The sequence below is a fragment of the Equus caballus genome, chromosome 11 (genome assembly GCF_041296265.1).
Source record: "Equus caballus isolate H_3958 breed thoroughbred chromosome 11, TB-T2T, whole genome shotgun sequence".
In the NCBI taxonomy this organism is placed as follows: Eukaryota; Metazoa; Chordata; class Mammalia; order Perissodactyla; family Equidae; genus Equus; species Equus caballus.
In genome coordinates, this window is record NC_091694.1 from 40,542,809 (window position 1) to 40,561,032 (window position 18,224).

At 41.8% G+C, this 18,224-nt stretch overlaps 2 protein-coding genes and 1 long non-coding RNA gene across 7 annotated transcripts in view; 1 reads left to right on the forward strand and 2 right to left on the reverse strand.

Moving 5' to 3' along the window:
- Positions 1–273: 273 nt before the first annotated feature.
- Positions 274–5,866, reverse strand: LOC138916287 (uncharacterized). 2 transcript variants are annotated; one of them, XR_011423371.1, is made up of 4 exons: positions 5,457–5,866; positions 4,705–4,781; positions 4,158–4,562; positions 274–1,336 (listed from the first exon to the last, which is right to left on the reverse strand). It is a non-coding gene; the product is annotated as an uncharacterized lncRNA (long non-coding RNA). The 2 variants fall into 2 exon arrangements; XR_011423370.1 differs by lacking the exon at positions 274–1,336 and having other exon boundaries at positions 3,653–4,562.
- On the forward strand, positions 5,851–12,111 carry TEFM (transcription elongation factor, mitochondrial). Its single transcript, XM_005597594.4, has 4 exons — positions 5,851–5,965; positions 6,800–7,263; positions 9,838–9,987; positions 11,279–12,111. Exons 1-4 carry the CDS (start codon positions 5,935–5,937, stop codon positions 11,711–11,713), a joined length of 1,080 nt encoding a protein of 359 aa, XP_005597651.1. The 5' UTR covers positions 5,851–5,934; the 3' UTR covers positions 11,714–12,111.
- Positions 12,112–13,780: 1,669 nt separating this feature from the next.
- The window catches only part of ATAD5 (ATPase family AAA domain containing 5), a 39,430-nt gene continuing 34,986 nt past the window's right edge, over positions 13,781–18,224 (reverse strand). The window contains exons 20-23 of one of the 4 annotated variants that reach the window (XM_070227687.1): positions 17,565–17,746; positions 15,948–16,813; positions 15,328–15,483; positions 13,781–15,216 (exon numbers count right to left, since the gene is read on the reverse strand). In XM_070227687.1, coding sequence (XP_070083788.1) covers positions 15,138–15,216; positions 15,328–15,483; positions 15,948–16,813; positions 17,565–17,746 — 1,283 coding nt within the window. In that variant the 3' untranslated portion in view covers positions 13,781–15,137. Of the gene's footprint in view, positions 15,217–15,327; positions 15,487–15,947; positions 16,817–17,564; positions 17,747–18,224 lie in introns of all 4 variants that reach the window. The other 3 variants (XM_023653045.2, XM_023653046.2, XM_014741950.3) reach the window with 3 other exon arrangements.

Sequence of the window (18,224 nt, forward strand, 5' to 3'; positions counted from 1 at the left end):
ATCTGAAGAGGCTTGCCAGGTACCTCACTTGCCCCAGTTCACACTGTTAGCATGCTGGGATTGGCACACCGGTTAAAACACAGGCTGGATGGATTCCAGAGTCTGAGCATCATCACTGAGCTCCTGTCTCCAGGAGCAATGTAGAGACACCAGGAATGGATTTTTGATATATTCCAGTTGGTAGCTTCCAGATCATCTGGGGAAAATGTATAGAGTCAAATAAGAGGACAAAGACATGTAGTCAAAGCAAAACAAGACCAAAAAAACCCTGTGTCTCAAAACAGTGTGTATTATGAGAGAGACAGGAGTCAAGTGCTTGGGAGAAGGGAGCGGATGCTTCTGAAGCCTGGTACCTGAGGGTGACTGTAAATAACCAGTAAGAACATGATTACCCTGGGGCTGGCCCCACGGTGTAGTGGTTAAATTCGGTGGCCAGGGTTCATGGGTCAGACCCTGGGCAAGGACCTACACCACTTGTCAGCCATGCAGTGGCAGTGACCCAGTATAAAGTAGAGGAAGATTGGCACAGACGTTAGTTAGTTCAGGACTAATCTTCCTTAGCAAAAAACCCCAACATGATTACCCTTTGACCTTGTTTCAAACACAATCACAGATGAAAAGAAGTTAATCTTGTTAATTTTTGCTTTTCTTATTTAGCCTGAAGGGTGACTGAAGGGTCACAAGGATTTATGAGCTTGTTTTGTAGAAGAAAAACAATGTCTTCAAGGAAGTTATGATCACCAGATAACCAGCCTCCAGCTGCCAATGCCCCAAGTCTGATTGCCCAAGGGCTTATGTGGAGTGAAAGAAATAGGATGCCCCCTTTTGTTTCTATGAAACTCACCCTCCCAAGCCCCTTACCTCTATAAAAGCTCCTGCTCTCTTCTTTTGTTAAGGTGGATTTGAGAGAACCCATCCTCCCGCCTTCTCATTTTGGCCAATTTGAATAAACCTTTCTCCATCTCCAAGCAGATGTCTTAGTAATTGGCTTACTGCACATTGGCACAGGAATTTGAGATAAAGAGGTTTGGTATCACTTCTGGCTTGGGAGACAAGGAGACTTCTTGGGGTGGGAGGCACCCTTGTTGGCCCTTAAAGGTGAGCAGAGGCCGGCCTGGTGGCACACTGGTTAAGTTTGCAAGTTCCATTTCTCAGTGGCCTGGGGTTTGCTGGTTTGGATCCTGGGTGCGGACATGGCACCGCTTGGCAAAAAGCCATGCTGTGGTAGGTGTCCCATGTATAAAGTAGAGGAAGATGGGCACGGATGTTAGCTCAGGGCTAGTCTTCCTCAGCAAAAAGAGGAGGATTGGCAGTAGTTAGCTCAGGGCTAATTTTCCTCAAAAAAAAAAAAAAAGAAAACGGTGAGCAGAATTCAGACTGTTTGAGGGAGAGAGCATTCTAGGCCAGGGGACTGTTAGGCATGAAGGTGCAGAGGTAAGACAACACGGAACATGGGCGGGACTTCAAGGCGCCCAGTTTGTCTCCTGAGTGGGTGTATTAATCAGGAAGTTATGAGCTCCAGGTAACAGAATACTGATCTAAAAGCGGCTTAAACAATAAGATCAATTATTCCCTCACTGAATCAAAAGTCTGCAGATGGGTGGTTTCAGGGTTGGTCTAGCAGGTAAGCAGTGTCATTGTCATCAAGGCCTAGGCGCTATCCCTCTTTCTGTTCTTCACGCCCTTGTCAGCATTGCCTGTCCATGGAGAGGTGGCTGCTCCTCCCAGCTCATCCTCCCCAGATCACAGCCACAAGAAAGGGAAGGTGGCTGCTTCTCCTCCCACTGTTTATCAGCATATACAGTCTTTCCCTGATATGCCCCAAATGATGAGGATCAAGGCTGCCCCAGGGAGAGAAGCCCAAGGTGTCCTGCCCTATACACCAATCTATACCATCCTCCGGGAAGCATAGGACGTCCTGACCTGACCCGACCTGACTCGTATGCAAAGTTACAGGACCACCCAATAACCAGACTCCACCTGCACTGATACTATTTTAAGGACTTTTTTACATGATCTTTCCTTTGTCTTGTAAAGAAATAACACACATACCTATGCCTTATAAATGTAGCCCTACCCTCAACCCACTGCAGCTCTTCACTGCCCGTGGGTCCTGTCCCCATCCTATTCTCTGAATAAAGGAGCACTACTACCAGACCTTGAGAGTCCAAGAAACATTTCTTTCGATTCCTCAGCTCGCCAAGCCCACATCACAAACAGAATCACACCCACTCTCATCTTAATCATTAGAAAGGGAAATGGGAGCCAGCCCTGATGGCCTAGTGGTTAAAGTTTGGGGTGCTCTGCTTAGGTGGCCCAGGTTCGGTTCCCGGGCATAGAACCACACCACTCCTCTGATGGTAGCTACACTGTGGCAGCAGCTCACATAGAACTAGAGGACTTAAAACTAGAATATATAAGTATATACTAGGGCTTTGGGGAGGGAAGAAAAACAAGAGGAAGACTGGCAACAGATGTTAGCTCAGAGCAAATCTTTCCCAGCAAAAAAAAAAAAAAAAAAGGGAATGGGACCACTATAACTAGTTCATCTTCCTTGAAGACACTGCCACTTGCCTACAACCAGGCATCTATCAGCAAGGAGGAGAGGCACCACCGTGGGTGTTGGGTGCCAGAATGGGTGCCCGGTGCTGAGCAGAGAAAGAGCTGGAGGGTGAAGGTGAGGCCCCACCACAGGCAGGAGCTGATTTAGTCAGCACTGGGGCTTCTGGTCAGGACATGTGTGTGAGGGACAGAGCGGGGGCTAGCAAAGCTGGGAAATCAGGTGTGTGTGTGGGGGGCTGTTATTGCAAGAGCTCAGGTGAGAGACAATGAGGCTCTGACTAGGGCTCACGGCAAGGAAGAGGTGAAAAAGACATTTTGTAGGCAAAGCAGATAGAATTTCATGTATTTTACACTGCAAGTTGCCACGTAGTCATAAGTCATGAAATTAATATCAATTCAGTGGTTCCAACTAACCCAACTTTCTTGTTTTTAATCTCTTGCCTCCTCAAAATCCTCTATGTCCTTAGTCTCCTTAACTTGGCTTTATCCCATTTCCTTTTAAATTTCTCTGAATATTGCTTCTCAATCTTTTGGGGAATCCGAATCCTCTACTCACGCCCAGTGCTGGCGCCCCCAGCATTCTCCTTGCCTCACTGTGCTTTTTGCACAGCACCCCTCTCCTGGCTTATCCCGGGCATTCTCATGGGATAAAGAGTCATCTCTCTAAGCTGCCAGTCTCCAGATCTACACCCCAGCACAGTCTTCTCCCTTAGCTTCAGACCCACATATCTGACTAGCTACTAGACGTCTCTACCTCATGTCCAGAAAATTTAAAAACGGTGAGCAGGGGCCGGCCCTGTGGCTGAGTGGTTAAGTTCACGTGCTCCGCTTCAGCGGCCCAGCATTTCACCAGTTCGGATCCTAGGAACCGACATGGCACTGCTCATTAGGCCACGTTGAGGTGGCGTCCCACATACCACAACCAGGAGGACCCACAACTAAAATATACAACTATGTACTTGGGGGATTTGGGGACAAAAAACAGAAAAAAAAGAAAGAAAAAGATTGGCAACAGTTGTAAGCTCAGGTGCCAATCTTAAAAAAAAAAACGGTCAGCATTTTTTTTAAAAAAATGAAGCAATAGAAAATCTGAAGGTGCATCATATGTAAAAACACAAGTCTTTTTTTTAAGCTTTTGTTTCATTTGTACATCTATGTGTCCTGAGTCATGGTCAAAAAAGCTTTAAAAACATACGAACTAGATAACAGGCTAGATATAATGATGAAAGGAACAGGAGGAGCCAATGACATCTGCATCTGGGAGCAGAAACAGGGAAGTGAGGAGGAGCTGGTTTCTGGGGAAGACGACGGACGACTTTCATTTTGAACGCACTGATTCTGGTTTACAGTAAATCACGCACAGTGGTTGCCTCTCTCCCTACCGCTTCCAGCCTCCAGTGACAGTGTTATTCTGAACAAATGCTCTGAGGAATGAGGGAGTTTCCCCCAGGGTCATCAATAATTAGTTCCCAGGAAGAGGAGATGCTTTCATGGGGGAACTAACATTCATCGCACCCTTATTATATGCTGGGATCTCTGCATCCAATTATTAACAAGAAAGCCCCTTTCCAGCCGTGTGAGGCAGGTACCATTACCTCCATTTCATGAATGAGGAAGCTGAGATTCAGAAAAGATGAGAAACTGTCTAAGGTTGCACAGTCAGAAAGTGATGGGTGGCATCTTGCCCACGAAACACACCATCTCTGGAGGCATCACCAGGGCTCCTGACGGCCCCAGGTATTAGTGTCCTGGAGCTGCTGTAACAGATTGCCACAACCTGGGTGCCTTAAAACAGCAGAAATCTATTCTCTCACAGTTCTGGAGGCTAGAAGGCTGAAATCAAGGTGTCAGTAGGACTGGTTCCTTCCCAGAGTGAATGTGTTCCACGCCTCTCTCCTAGCTTCTGATGCCCCGCGGGCAATCCGTGGCCTTCCTTGGCTTGTAGATGCATCACTCCAGTCTTGGCCTCCATCCTCACGAGGTCTTCATATGTTGTCTTCCTATAAGGACACAAGTCATATTGGATCAGTCATCCCCCCACTTCAGTGTGACCTCATTTTAACTAATTATGACCCTATTCCAATGACCCTATTTACAAATAAGGTCACACTCTGAGATACTGAGGGTTAGGACTCAACTTACCTTCTTTGAGGGATACAGTTCAACCTCTAACACGTCCATAAATGGAATAAGCCCTGGAGTTATGAGGAAATTATTTCCTATGGAGTTGAAGGATTTTGCATCAAAAGTTGACTTTATTTCTTGTTAGATTCCTAAATTCCCCAGAAACTGGCAAGGTTTCCAGAATTCCTATGAGTAACGTGTGTAATTCCCCACATCCCCATTGCCTCCTGGACAATGTCTACACAGACGTCACCACCTCATAAAAACACAAACCCATGACCCTTCCCTCCAAAAGCCAACTCCCTCCTGACTTCCCCGTTTTTCACAAAACTAGCCAGAGGCCCCTCATCTTCCAGAAGAATTCTCTTCTCTCCACTCCTTACATTTCCCAGGTTCAACTCCTTATGGTTGCCTGTCTCTTGGGAAGATACACTCGCTTCCCAACATCTCTCCTCGTTCCCAAGCCCTTCACCTCCAGTCTGGCCTCACACTTCTACATACGGCCAGTTTCCTAAGACACATCTCCAGTCTGACTCCACAAAAGCCTCAGCGATTCCGGCTCCCTGGTGGAGCTGTTCGCCTGCTCCATGCCGCATTCAAGGCCCGAGGCTGGCGCTAGCCTCTTCTCCCTGCGTCCCCTCCAAATGGAATACGGCGACGGTCAAGGCCTCGTGCCAAAGTCACCTCCTCCTGCCTCGCCCTTCCCTGCCCGCTGAGTCCCGGCTGAGCTCCCGAAACACCTGGCATCTCCCCCAGTTATTCCACTCCACCTGCTGCTGAGGGTTTTTGTGTATCTGTCTACGCTGCCGCCCCGGACTCCGCTCCTGGCGCCCCAGGCACGGCCCCAACAGGAGCGCATCAATCTCCGCGCCAAAACCCAGGGAGTCTCCCCGACGGAGGGAGCCGGCCGACTACAGGCTAAAACTTGCCGGGGCACTTCCTTCCCCGCGGGGCGGTCGGCCCAGCCGCTCTCCGCGGCCGGACGGGGCGAGAACGCCTCCTTAATGCAGCGCCCTGAGTCTGCGGAACACCCGGGGGTTCGGGATCCGGGCACACGGTTTCTCCCGGCATGCACCCGGAACCCCGCTGCCCAGCCGCTGCCCGGCAGCTGCTCCGCCAGGCAATCCGGAATGCCGTGTTGACCGGAACCCTTCCGCCGAAAGGCCGGGCACTTTTGGGCGATGCACACAGGAACCGGAAGTCAGTGGAGGACGTGACCTGTGGGAGCCCGCTGATTTAAGCTGGAAGATGAGCGTGCCTAGTCTCCTCTTGGCAGGAGGTAGGACGCCTATATACGCGGTTAACTTCCCGCCCGCCCTTAGCCGCTGGTCCTGGAGTGTTTCCTCCCTCGGCGTCCCGGCTGAGCTGACCGGCCGGTTCCGGTCCCCGAGCTTCGGAGCGATCGTGCTTCGCCGCCCCAGGGGTCCGCGAGCGGCTGCTTCCCGGACCCGGCGGCGGGCGGCGGGGTCAGATCCGGACAGCCGCTTGCTTGCCTCTGGCTGCGTTATTTTCCTGCGGCTGCGGTGTCAGAGTGACTGTCTGTTGTTTTTTTTTACAACCATACGAGTTGTTCCTGGTGTGGTTTTTCTTCTCCTTGCAGAAACGTAGTCATGGTAGAAATCTTGAAAAGGGTCTAGAAGAAAATAAGAACCGCTCTTAAGTCTCCTACTCAGCTAAAACACTTATTATGAACGTATACAATTTAATTTTATTTGGTCTCACCAGATGAGAAATTAGTGAAAATAAATAGTTAACAAGAGATATTAATCACAAAAGATCCCTCAGGTTAAAAATAGCAAAAACGTTAAGCAGTTGAAATCATTTTAAATACATGCTTCTTGATGGGCATAAAAAAAGATATCTAGGTAGTAAAACTTCGGGCTTATCCACAAAAATCAGTAGCCATCTCTTGTGAATAAAACCGAAAAGCCCTATTAGAATAAATAAAGAGATATAATTTGAAAACTTAATTTATTTTAAAGGTGATTCTCCAGGAGAGTTTACGATGGTGCACTAGTTCTTAAATTATGGAAAAGTGTCACTTTGCAAGCCACAAGTAACTCTAGAAGGAAGTAGGACATCCCAACTTATGTTTTGCTAAATTCTCTTTTAGGGAGGTGGAGATGTTTTCCAGTTCCGTTAGGGTCATCCTTGTTCCAGGCCCTACGGAATTCCTGCTGTCGGAAAAAATCCACTGCTCCTAAGCAAACTGCTCCCAATGTTGCTTTTTGTGATGAAAATACAAAGGAGTCTGGAGATGCACTCGACAAGCTCTTCTCTGCGGAGCAGCAGGCTTCCATCCTGCGTGTGCTGAATACAGCATCTAATAAGGAACTGGAAGCTTTCAAATTGCTTCGTGGAAGAAAGTCCACCAATATTGTAGAGCACAGAGAAAAGTTTGGGCCATTTCAGAATTTGGAGAGTTTAATGAATGTGCCCTTGTTCCGGTATAAAACTACCGTCCAAGTTTGTAACAACATTCTTTGCCCAGAGACTGGAGGGAAAAAAGGAAAGTTACAGGAAAACCGGCTCTTGAGAAAGCTCATCAAACCAGAAATAGGAAGAGAGAGACTTAAGGTATATATACCCTTTTTCTTCCTGTGTGTTATAGTGCCAAAATGTTTGAGAACCTGCTTTGCAGAGCACCATTCTGGGCACCAAGACAGCGTTCTTCAGGGAGCTTATAGTTTAGTTGGTGGGCCCAGACATACACATATAAATAGACAGCCTATTAAATAAAGTAGTATGTGATCAGTACCAAAGCATGAGATGTACAGATAGAAAATTGGCAATTTAGAGGAGAAAGAACTGTGGGCCGTGATTGTTGGGGGGAAAGTTTACTGGAAGAACTCAACCTGGATCTTGGAGGGAGAGAATTAGGCTAGCTGGAAGAGGAGGGCATTCTGGGAAGAAAGAATAGTTGATGTAGAGAAGTAGGGCTGTGCAAGGCTTCTTTAAGAGGAATGAGCTGGAGATAATCTGGTGGTGTCTCAGGGTTATGTGGGGAGTAATAAGAAATTAGGATGCAAAGATAGGTTATGGCCAAGGGGTAACTTTAGAACATTATACCAGTCTTTCCAGCAAGATTTAAAGTTATTTTCTATCCCCTCTCCCTGCTTTTAAAAAGCATTCTAAAAGCAAATCTTTTTCAATATTGTCTTAAAAAATAAATATTATAATTAGTTGGCACAGCAAACATTAAACCTTTGAGGAACTTAGATCCTCTGTAGCATTATTTGATTAAATAGTCTCTTATTCCATAACAATAATAAGCACAATTTTTTCTGGACCAGTAGTTCTGAGTTTTTTGGCGATTATGCATACTTTTTGAAAACTTGATGAAACTATGGACCCTCTTTTCAGAAAAAAAGAAAATAGATTATATCTACACAGAACATTGCATATGCTTGCAGAAGACTTGCAGATTTCCTTAAGTCCATCCATGGACTCCGGATAGAACTGCAATTGATCTGGAACTTATTTGAAACAAATTTTTCATGGTTTGGATTTTCATTCAAATTTACGGCTAAAACTACTGTTTATACTCAGATTATAGTGGAGTTGCATCCTATTTAGACGGCTAGGTTCTAAAGTCAGTTTGTATGGAAAAAATCATGCAGTAAAAGTCCTTGGAAAAAATCTCTTCCCTATGAAGTGCCGTGTGTAACCTGGTTCAGGATTCTTATGCACACTAAAGCTTGGGAATCATTGAGCTAAAGAACTAAACGAAGGCCTGTATTTTGTAGATGTCTGGGCATCCAGACTGTTCTGCCTTTAATGGGTATTTATCCATTCCTTAGCAGGGAAAGGGAGATGAGTATAGAATTATAAAATGTTCCTGCGTATGTACCTGTGTATCCATGGAGCATATTAGTTTATTTGTCCACCTAAGTAAATGAGCCATGTGGGAGCGAGGTAATGCCATTGTACTGTATCTCCAGCCCAGACTTGGCACAGAGTGAAATCCACCTGTCTAATTCCCTATTACACACCTCTCCTTGAGGCCCTATAGGCAGCCTGAACTCAATACGTTAAAAAACTAGTCTCCCCCCACCTTCCCAAGTTTATCTGCTTCCTATCATCATCCTGATTAAAGATGCCATATAGTCACTCATAAAACTGGAGTTATTCTAGGCTCCTCCTTCATCTTGCGTATCATTTTTACTTCTATTATCTCTGATCTGTTTCTTGTCCTTCTATCACTGTCTTAGACTTTTTTTTTTTTTTTTTGGTGAGGAGATTGGCCCTGAGCTAAAAATCTGTTGCCAATCTTCCTCTTTTTCTTTTTTTCCCCAAAGCCCCAGTACATAGTCATATATCCTAATTGTAGGTCAGTCTAGTTCCTCTGTGTGGGATGCTGCCACAGCGTGGCTTGATGAGCTGTGCATAGGTCCATGCTCAGGATCTAAACCAGTGAATCCTGGGCTGCCAAAGCGGAGCACCCAAGCTTAACCACTCGGCCACGGGGCTGGCCCCTTAGATTCTTAATACTTTGTCCTATAATAGGGACCTAACACAAATCCCCACCTCTAATCCAGCCTCCTCTGGTCCATCTCCCACACAGCCATCGGTGATCTTTCTGAAATGTAACTCTCATGTTATGCTTGAATGTTACATGCTTGGGTGGCTCCCTGTAACTCAGGGTAAAGCAAGTTGCTTTCTGCAGAAATCTGCCTGCCCCCCTGCCCCTTTCGCGATGGCTCTTTTTTCCAGTGCCCGAGTATGAGGTCAAAGAGCTGCTTTGCAGACAGCTAGGTGAAATAACTTCACGTTTACCATTTTAACTCATTCTCCAATCCCTCAGTACGTCTTCCCTGACCGTTTCTCCTCTCTACGGTGTCACTGTTGCATTTCTCATGATGTCTGGTTATGTTCCTTGTTTCCCAGTATCCAGCAGTCCCCAGCAACATTTGAATATTTGAATGCCTACTCTGAGCTGGGTGCTGAGAACAAGGCTCACTGTCTATGAGCTGACTGCTCCTGGTTATCTTTTAATCATACTTACTCCTGCATTTCTTTAACAATTATCACTTCATAAACCGTAAATATATTTCTATTACAGAAACTAATTTGGCATTCTGAGTTTGTAGCTTAAATTTTCTATCTATTAAAATGTTTACACTTATAATTAAACTAGCCTTTTTGTTTTAGGCAGTTAATAGTATCGTATCCATTGTTTTTGGTACTCGAAGAATTGCCTGGGCTCACCTTGATCGTAAATTGGCGGTGTTGGACTGGCAGCAAAATGAATGCTGCCGATTGACGAAAGGAACATACACATCATCTGTCTACTTAAAAGAGGTAAGGCAGTTGCACCTCCAAATTCCTACCTGCCAGAGTTCCTGGTGTTGTTTAATCTTCTCATTCTAAAAGGAATGTAATAAAATAGTAAGGATAGATTTTCTTTTGGTACTTATTATTCACGCATTCCTATTAGGTTTTCTGTTACCTATGATTTTTAAAAATTGAATCTTTCTTCATTTAGTTCAAGAAATGCCTTATGTATCAAAGACACATACTGGGAAAATCAGTGGTCAAGTATATTACAGGAGTCCTTCCTTATCCACAGTTTCAGTTACCTGTGGTCAATCGCAGTCTGAAAATATTAAATGGAAAAATTCCAAAAATAAACAATTCGTAAGTTTTAAATTGTGTGCTGTTCTGAGTAGCGTGATGAAATCTTGCTTCGTCCCACCTGGGACTTGAATCGTCCCTCTGTCAGCGTATCCACGCTGTATACACTACCCGCCCATTAATCACCTGGCAGCCATCTGTTCTCAGACTGACTGTCCTGGTATCGCAGTGCTAGTGTTCAAATAACCCTTGTTTTACTTAGTAATGGCCTAAAGCCAACTTTATTATTAGTTATTGTTGTTAGTCTCTTACTGTGCCTAATTTATAAATTAAACTTCCTCATAGGTAAGTATATACAGGAAAAAACAGTATATATAGAGTTCCTTACTATCTGTGGGTTCAGGTGTCCACCAGAGGACTCGGAGTGTATCCCCCACGAATAAGGGGGGACTGTTGTATTCAAATGTTACAGAACTTCCTCGTGGTATTTATAAAGCTTATTTTTCAAAATACGATCACTTACTGTCTCATTTGAGTCTCTGACACCTTGGGAGACGGGCAGAAATTATCTGATCATGCCTAAGAAGACTGGTTCAATCAAGCATCGGGTGTGCTTAATCAGTTGCAGAGGTAACTGATTCTAGGCTGGTTATTCTAACCCTATGCTCTACCCTGGAAACTTCTAAAAGGTTAATGAAACTGTTTTAAGTTGTCTAATCTTAAAGCCTATAGAGATTTTAGGAATTATGAAGCCCATTTTTACAGATGAAGAAACTAGTACTTAGGAGGACTAAATGGCTTGTCTTAGCTCAGCTTGCTTCAGATAGAACCATGACCGGAACTTGGCTGTCCTGGCTCCCCTCTAAACGGCTTTTTCAATGACTTCACAATTGTCAGTAGCAATATAATGTAAGTTATAGAATTTCAAAGTAGAAGTGGGACAGAGAGAGGACCCAAACAATAAAACTTGATGAATTATTTCTGCTCACTTATTCTGTCTTTTTTTTCTTTTTCACAGATTTCTTCAGTCATTTCAAAGATACCTAAAGCTGACTTCTATGTTCTGGAAAAAACAGGACTTTCACTTCAGAACTCATCTCTGTTTCCTATACTGTTACATTTCCACATCATGGAAGCCATGCTGTACGCCTTATTAAATAAGACTTTTGCCCAGGACGGCCAGCATCAGGTGCTGAGCATGACCCGGAATGCCGTGGGCAAGCACTTTGACCTGATGATCGGGGACACACGGACTAGTGGAAGAGAACTCGTGAAGCAGTTCCTCTCCGAGTCTGTGCTGAAGGAGCCTCGCGTGCTCTTCCCATCAGATAAGATAGTCCACTACCGGCAGGTGTTTTCATCTACCGAACAACACAGGGTGGAAGAGCTGTATGATTCATTACTACAAGCTGTTGCTTTCTACGAATTAGCGGTTTTTGACACTGAACCTTAAGATTCTGAGGTTAATATATTATCTACTGTAATATTATATTAATTTATATTTATTAGCTGTAAAGTAAAATCAACTGTTTTGAACAACCATGTTAATGGAGAAGAAAACATGTCTGAGTGTAAATACATCTAAATAGATGTTTAAAGTCAGACTTTTGGCTGTTGAATGGTTTACACAATAAGCCAAGGCCAAATCAATAAATATGTTATGAAATTCTGTGACTTTTAGGTTTAAGTGTTAAATAGTAAGATGCCCCCTAAACAGCCAAAACAAGAAGCAAAGTTATCTCCTCTTAAAAGCAAATACCATCTTTGCTAAAGGTTTTATCATTGTTAAAATAGGGAATGATTTTTCTGGGTGGTGCTCATCATGGGAATAAAGCTAAATATGATTGATAACACAACGTGTAGAATCCTCTTATTTGTAGGTAGAATGTGGTTTAATGCACTGCCTCCAAAAGGTGATTTTCGTAAGCTCAGTCTATCAAGCCCAGAACAAACAAGCTTTAACTAATAGGCTCTTTTTTGTTTTTACTTTGAAATATCTTACTTGACAGACTGTCTTTTGAGAAAGTAGCACTTAATTTTTTCCCCACATCCCTCCGTTTTCCATCACATTTGCCTTGGTTCAGGCTGCCATATGTCATCTATACTGAATCCAAGTCTCTTTGATGTCAAAGCATCAAGTCTGGGGCCAGCCCTGTGGCCTAGTGGTTAGGTTTGGCTTGTTCTGCTTCAGCAGCCCGGGTTCAGTTTCCAAGCGTGGACCTATACCACTCGTGAGCAGCCATGCTGTGGTGGTGACCCACATAAGAAATAGACGATGATTAAGGGCCGGCCCCGTGGCCGAGTGGTTAAGTCCATGCACTCCACTTCAGTGGCTCAGGGTTTCGCCGGTTCGGATCCTGGGTGTGGACGTGGCACCGCTCACCAAGCCATGCTGAGGTGGTGTCCCACATGCCACAACTAGAATATACAACTATGTACTGGGGGGCTTTGGGGAGAAGAAAAAAACGAACAAGAAGATTGGCAACAGATGTTAGCTCAGGTGCCAGTCGTTAAAAAAAACATAGAGGAAGACTGGCACAGATGTTAGCTCAGGTGAATCTTCCTCAGGAAAAAAAAAAAGCATTAAGTCTTTTCTTTCCTTTAATCTAAAAGTGAAATATACTTGTTGACAAAAATTCAAATCAGAAATAAATGAAATAAGTGGAAGTCCTTCCTTCCAGCACCTCCAATGCCCCAGGGACTTTGGTATTCATTCTGCACTTGTTGCCATGCACATGTAAATCTCTACATTTACATGTATGGTTGTATACATAAACATCTCCACCTAGGAAACATAGATATATCAAACTACACATCTGAAATCATACTCTTTCCTCCAAACCACCTCCTTTACCATTGCTTTATACTTTGGTAAATAACTTCACCAACCATCCAGTCGTTCAAGCCAGATACATGGCATTCTACCTCCCATGTATTTCTGGAAATAGCTGTAAGTAAAAATGTGTCCAGAGGCTGGCCCGGTGGTATAGTGGTTAGGTTTGTGTGCTCCACTTTGGTGGCCCGGGGTTCACAGGTTTGGATCCTGGGTATGGACCTAGCACTGCTTGTCCAGCCATGCTATCATGGCATCCCACATAAAATAGAGGAAGATGGGCACAGATGTTAGCTCTATGACAATCTTCCCCAAGCAAAAAGAAGAAGATTGGCAACAGATGTTAGCTCAGGGCCAATCTTCTTCACACACACAAAAAAGGAAAATGTGTCCGTTTTAGACAGTTATAGGTATTGAAAAGCCATCAAAATTTGGTTACTTTTACCACAAAAGTGAATCTAAATCTTACAGGAACTTATCATCTTTAAGAATTGAGAAAAAAATGTCTTCCCCAAATTATGCTAAACCAAAAAAAAAAGATATGAAACATGTCTCTTAGGAAAATATCCCCATTATTTCTTGATTTTTCATCATTTAAATACCATTCTATGGAGCTTTTTTTTGGTTTCTCAATTATTGAGAATTATAATTTTCTAATGAAAAAAGACCAAATTAACAGGCAAGTGCTTAGGTACCGAACTCTTGTATTCAGTAGAAAAAAATAAATCTGTACATTAAAAATAAAAAAAGCTTCAGATCTTATTCTCTCTGTTGTACAGGGATGAAACATAGACGATACAGCCTATAGCCAAAGCTGCACAATATCCATACTCACCCAGATGATTACTTCTAGAACTCCTATTTAAATATTGCATAAAGCCTCTTAGCTTTAGCCTTTAATTAAATCAACATACTATCAGCACAAGAAAAGGTAAGTTGAACAAATAAGAGGTAAAAACTTATCTTCATACACATTTATAGACAGGTATACATCTCTATCTTTTAACTGTACAAAACTAGGATCCCTACCTTTTGAGTTGAAAATGTAATTCACCAGATAACATAACTGATTAATATGTAATATAAACACTTGAAATAGGAAACTATTTTCAGATTCACTTGATTATCTGATTGCAAAAATTATTTTAAGTGAAATGTGGTATTTTAAAATCTTGTAATTAAAAATACATACTTTCTCCAAAAACAACCTCAAGTGGAAATGGCTACGTAGAAATTCTATAGTTGAAACCTTCTTTGTTACAGTTTTAATGAAGAGCAGTTTGTCCAAAATAGATATATTAACATCATTAATATCTTTATGAAATAAAACATCAATGATATAAAAATACAAGAAAAATGTACAAGGCAAATGACGAGTTGGCAAAATATACAAGATATCACATATGTATGGTTGCTGAAAAAGATTTATGAAAACTACAATTTATAATCTTGATTTCACTTTATCAACATTCAATGATTCAATGGTAAAATATGCTGGAGAAGCACACTGAAAAACTGATCAGGAAGATTTTACTTAGAAAAATGAAGCATAATGTCTTTTCTAGAAGTTTTCTTATGTATTACATACGTAATTTTGTATTTTGGATTGTGTAAACTTATTTAAAAAAAGATTATCACCTAGGTGATTCATATTTACCACTTGACAGAGTACCGACACTTTGTTGGAGAGAGGTGGATTAAGGGTAACAGGAAAGGGAAAAATTACAGATTAGTTTAGCATTGAAACATCTTTACAAATATCTTAACGAACTCTAGCTCCTAGAAACAGCTCAGTCACATACAAAAATAGTCCAACAAAGCTAAGTCAGATAATACAAGAAATCCATTAAAAAAATACTACCACAATCATAAATACAATTTGTAACTCAAATTTTTCACTTTAAATATTTGCACACTAATAAAAATATACAAAGTCTGTTTCAAATGTACACTTAGAGAACTAAACTCTTCCATGAAAATCAATATAAAAATGTATCTTAAAGACCACATGATAATCTGTACACGGCATTGTCAACAGGGAACATTAAGGGAAGCCAGCTGCCAAAGTGTTCACAGTCTCTTTTGAAATGTTAAGATGAATTCCTTCAAGATAGTGCAAGAACCTGTCAAAATTACAAGGAAAAATACAATTTAATATCAATATTTCCATTAGATGCAAATATTTAATAATATTGAAATAGCTATCTAAAATGTTATTTTTATAGAGCCCTTACCTTCTTTTACTTTTTCCTTGTTCTTTTAGCTTCTCAGTCCTACAAATGTTTCGAAGAGTTGGCAAGTATTCAATTACACTAGCTTGTCTATTACCCAGGTTCAGAAGAGATCGGCTGGAAAACACACCTTTGATGACTGCTATCCTCTTCCAAGCACTGCTGTCAATGAAAAGGATTGCATTACTCTTTATTTTTAATGCTCAATAAAAATGCAACAATCCCAAACACAACAGCTTCTGGGCTCCGCTTCTCCCTGCTTCTGGTCTCGAGTAGACTAACTGGATTCCAGAGGAACTTCTTACATCACTTTCAACAGAGCGATCACTCCACTCCCGTGCTGAAGAGTCTTTAACGCTACCTGTCGTCTGCCACAGCAAATCCAACCCCTTTCCCTGTCATTCACGAGTCTCCCAAATCTAGCCCCTGAATCTCCTACTTCCTTTCCCAGCAATCAGGCTGCTCTCCTTAACTGTCTCATTAGAAGCTAGATTATTAATATTAAGGGCTTACCATGATCAACAAAGCCCAGCATTTCAAAATTAGTAAGAAGAAAGAAACTAATAATTTCCCCTTTACCATTTATTATTGAAAAATTAAAAGTAAAAGGAAGTAAGACTTACTCTAAATCAGCGGCTGACTGACTGAAGTGTACGTTGTTGCGCTTTTGTGAAACACAAAAAGTAAGCTCTTTCGTGGGATCTCTTCCTAATTTCTTGCAAGAATTCAAGGAGGTTTCCAATGCTTTTGAAATAGCAGAAGAACACTTAGTGAAGCTGAGCGCTTCTACAGCTGCCTTTAACTCTCCAGAGCTCGGAGACGTCCATCCATCGCTACCCTCAAGACTAAACTCATCACAAAGTCCGCTTTTAACCTTCCCATTTGTCCAAGTGAAGTCATTTTTACCAAAGTCCTTTTGTTCCCTTACGTCAGTTAAAAGGGCATCTAAGAAGGACATATTATCCATGAACTCAGTGAGAGAATTTAAACAGTGAGAAACCAGGGCAGAACATGTTTTTTCTGCTGGTGTTTTAGGAGGACAAGGAACAGATTCAGTGTTAGACTCTAAACATTTGTTTAGTTTCTTTGTCTGTGGATTGCTTCCTTTATCTCTGGCTTTGCTTTCTTGTGAATTTGAGGAAGAAGATGCAGAGGAAAGGCTAATGAATTCATCAGGAAAGTCCAATCCTGTGTCAAATAAGTCACTATCATCCAGGATTACCATCTTTTTCTTACGTTTCTTTTTTTGTGACTTTTTCAATGGCTTCTCTCCTTCAGAATGTCTCCTAGCAAGACACTTCATATTTTTTGTTGCTGCACTGGTGTCCACACTTACTGATGAACCACCTAAGTTTTCTGTTTCTAGAATGATATCAACAGGCAATGGTAGAATGAACTCAAGGTTACTATATAAGAAATCGACATTCCGCATTTGGAATTCTGTAAGAAGCTGGATGAGCTTATGCCATTCTTCCTTTGTTCTGATTTTCTGCTGAAAAATAATTTTGAGTAAAGAAATGTTATAACAGTACATACTCTCAACATTTTTCTACACATATGAATATAGTGTCATCCCTATTCTATCCTCAAAGTAATGAGTCACTAATAATTTTATTAACCTATAATCCCTTAATACATCAAAATAGCACTGTGAGTCTAAAAAATAAATTTAGACTGTTAATTTGAAGAATTATAATTCTCTGATATTCAGTATACACTCCAGTTCAATAATTAGAAGCTCATCTGTTTAAAAACTACTTTTATGAAATTGTCTCCTTTTTTTGCTGGGGAAGATTTGCACTGAGCTAACATCTGTTGCCAATTTTCCTCTTTTTTATTGAAGATTAGCCCTGAGCTAACATCTATGCCAGTCTTCCTCTATTTTGTATGTGGGTTGCTGCCACAGCAATGCTGATGAGTGGTGTAGGTCCACGCCTGGGATCCAAACCTGTGAACCTGGAGCATGCCAAACTTAACCACAATGCCACAGGGCCAGCCCCTGAAATTGTCTTTTTTATCTGAGCTATTTCTAAGTTCTATTCTAAATCCTGTGATGTGCATTTAGAGCAATGCCTGTGTACCATTTGTCAAAATGGTACAATGTATTAAAATAAGAAATCTGAAGCCTATAAAAATTATAGGCAAATTTAAGTTAACCCTAAGATTCAAAACATAGAGTGAGGGTTGAGAAGATGAAAAGGAACATAAATTTAACATTCCAAACCATACACTGAAAATACCTTTAAAAATGAAAATAAGTCTTCAGAAGGGGAAAAAATGTTCTTAAGGCCAAACAAGGTCTCAACACAGCCTGTGTCACATTTAGGAAGGTCTGTAGGATTCCTTTTAGTATTTTTAGTGTTATTTTTGGAATCAGGGCCATCTTCAGAGCAAACAGGTTGTACATTTCTGCTATTTCCTCCTACAAAATTAATAAAAGAAAATTTAGCTATCTATATTTTTAACAAATTGTACCAAACAATTATTTAAAATCTAAGATTCTTTGGCATCTTTTGTGGACCTATACTCCCATTTTGTTCTTCTCCACATATGTATGTAATTCATAAAGAGTACAATACAAACCTGATTTCTAGTGTGCACAGGTTAAGTGGGGGTGGGGTGGGGTGGGGTGGGCTTATAAAGCAATCCAACAGGAAAAAGTGCAAGGACTGTGAACGGGCAAGTCACAGAAGACGTATAAATGTCCAATAAACTCACAAAAAGATGTGCTATTTCACTAGTAATCACGAAATGCAAATTAAAACAAGATATTCTTTATTTTTCACCTTTTAAATTGGCAAAATTAAAACAACTAAAACCTAGTTTTGTCAGAGGTACACATAAAAGGGCCATAAGAAACTATTCATAGGAGCATAAATCCATACAATTTTCTTGGAGGG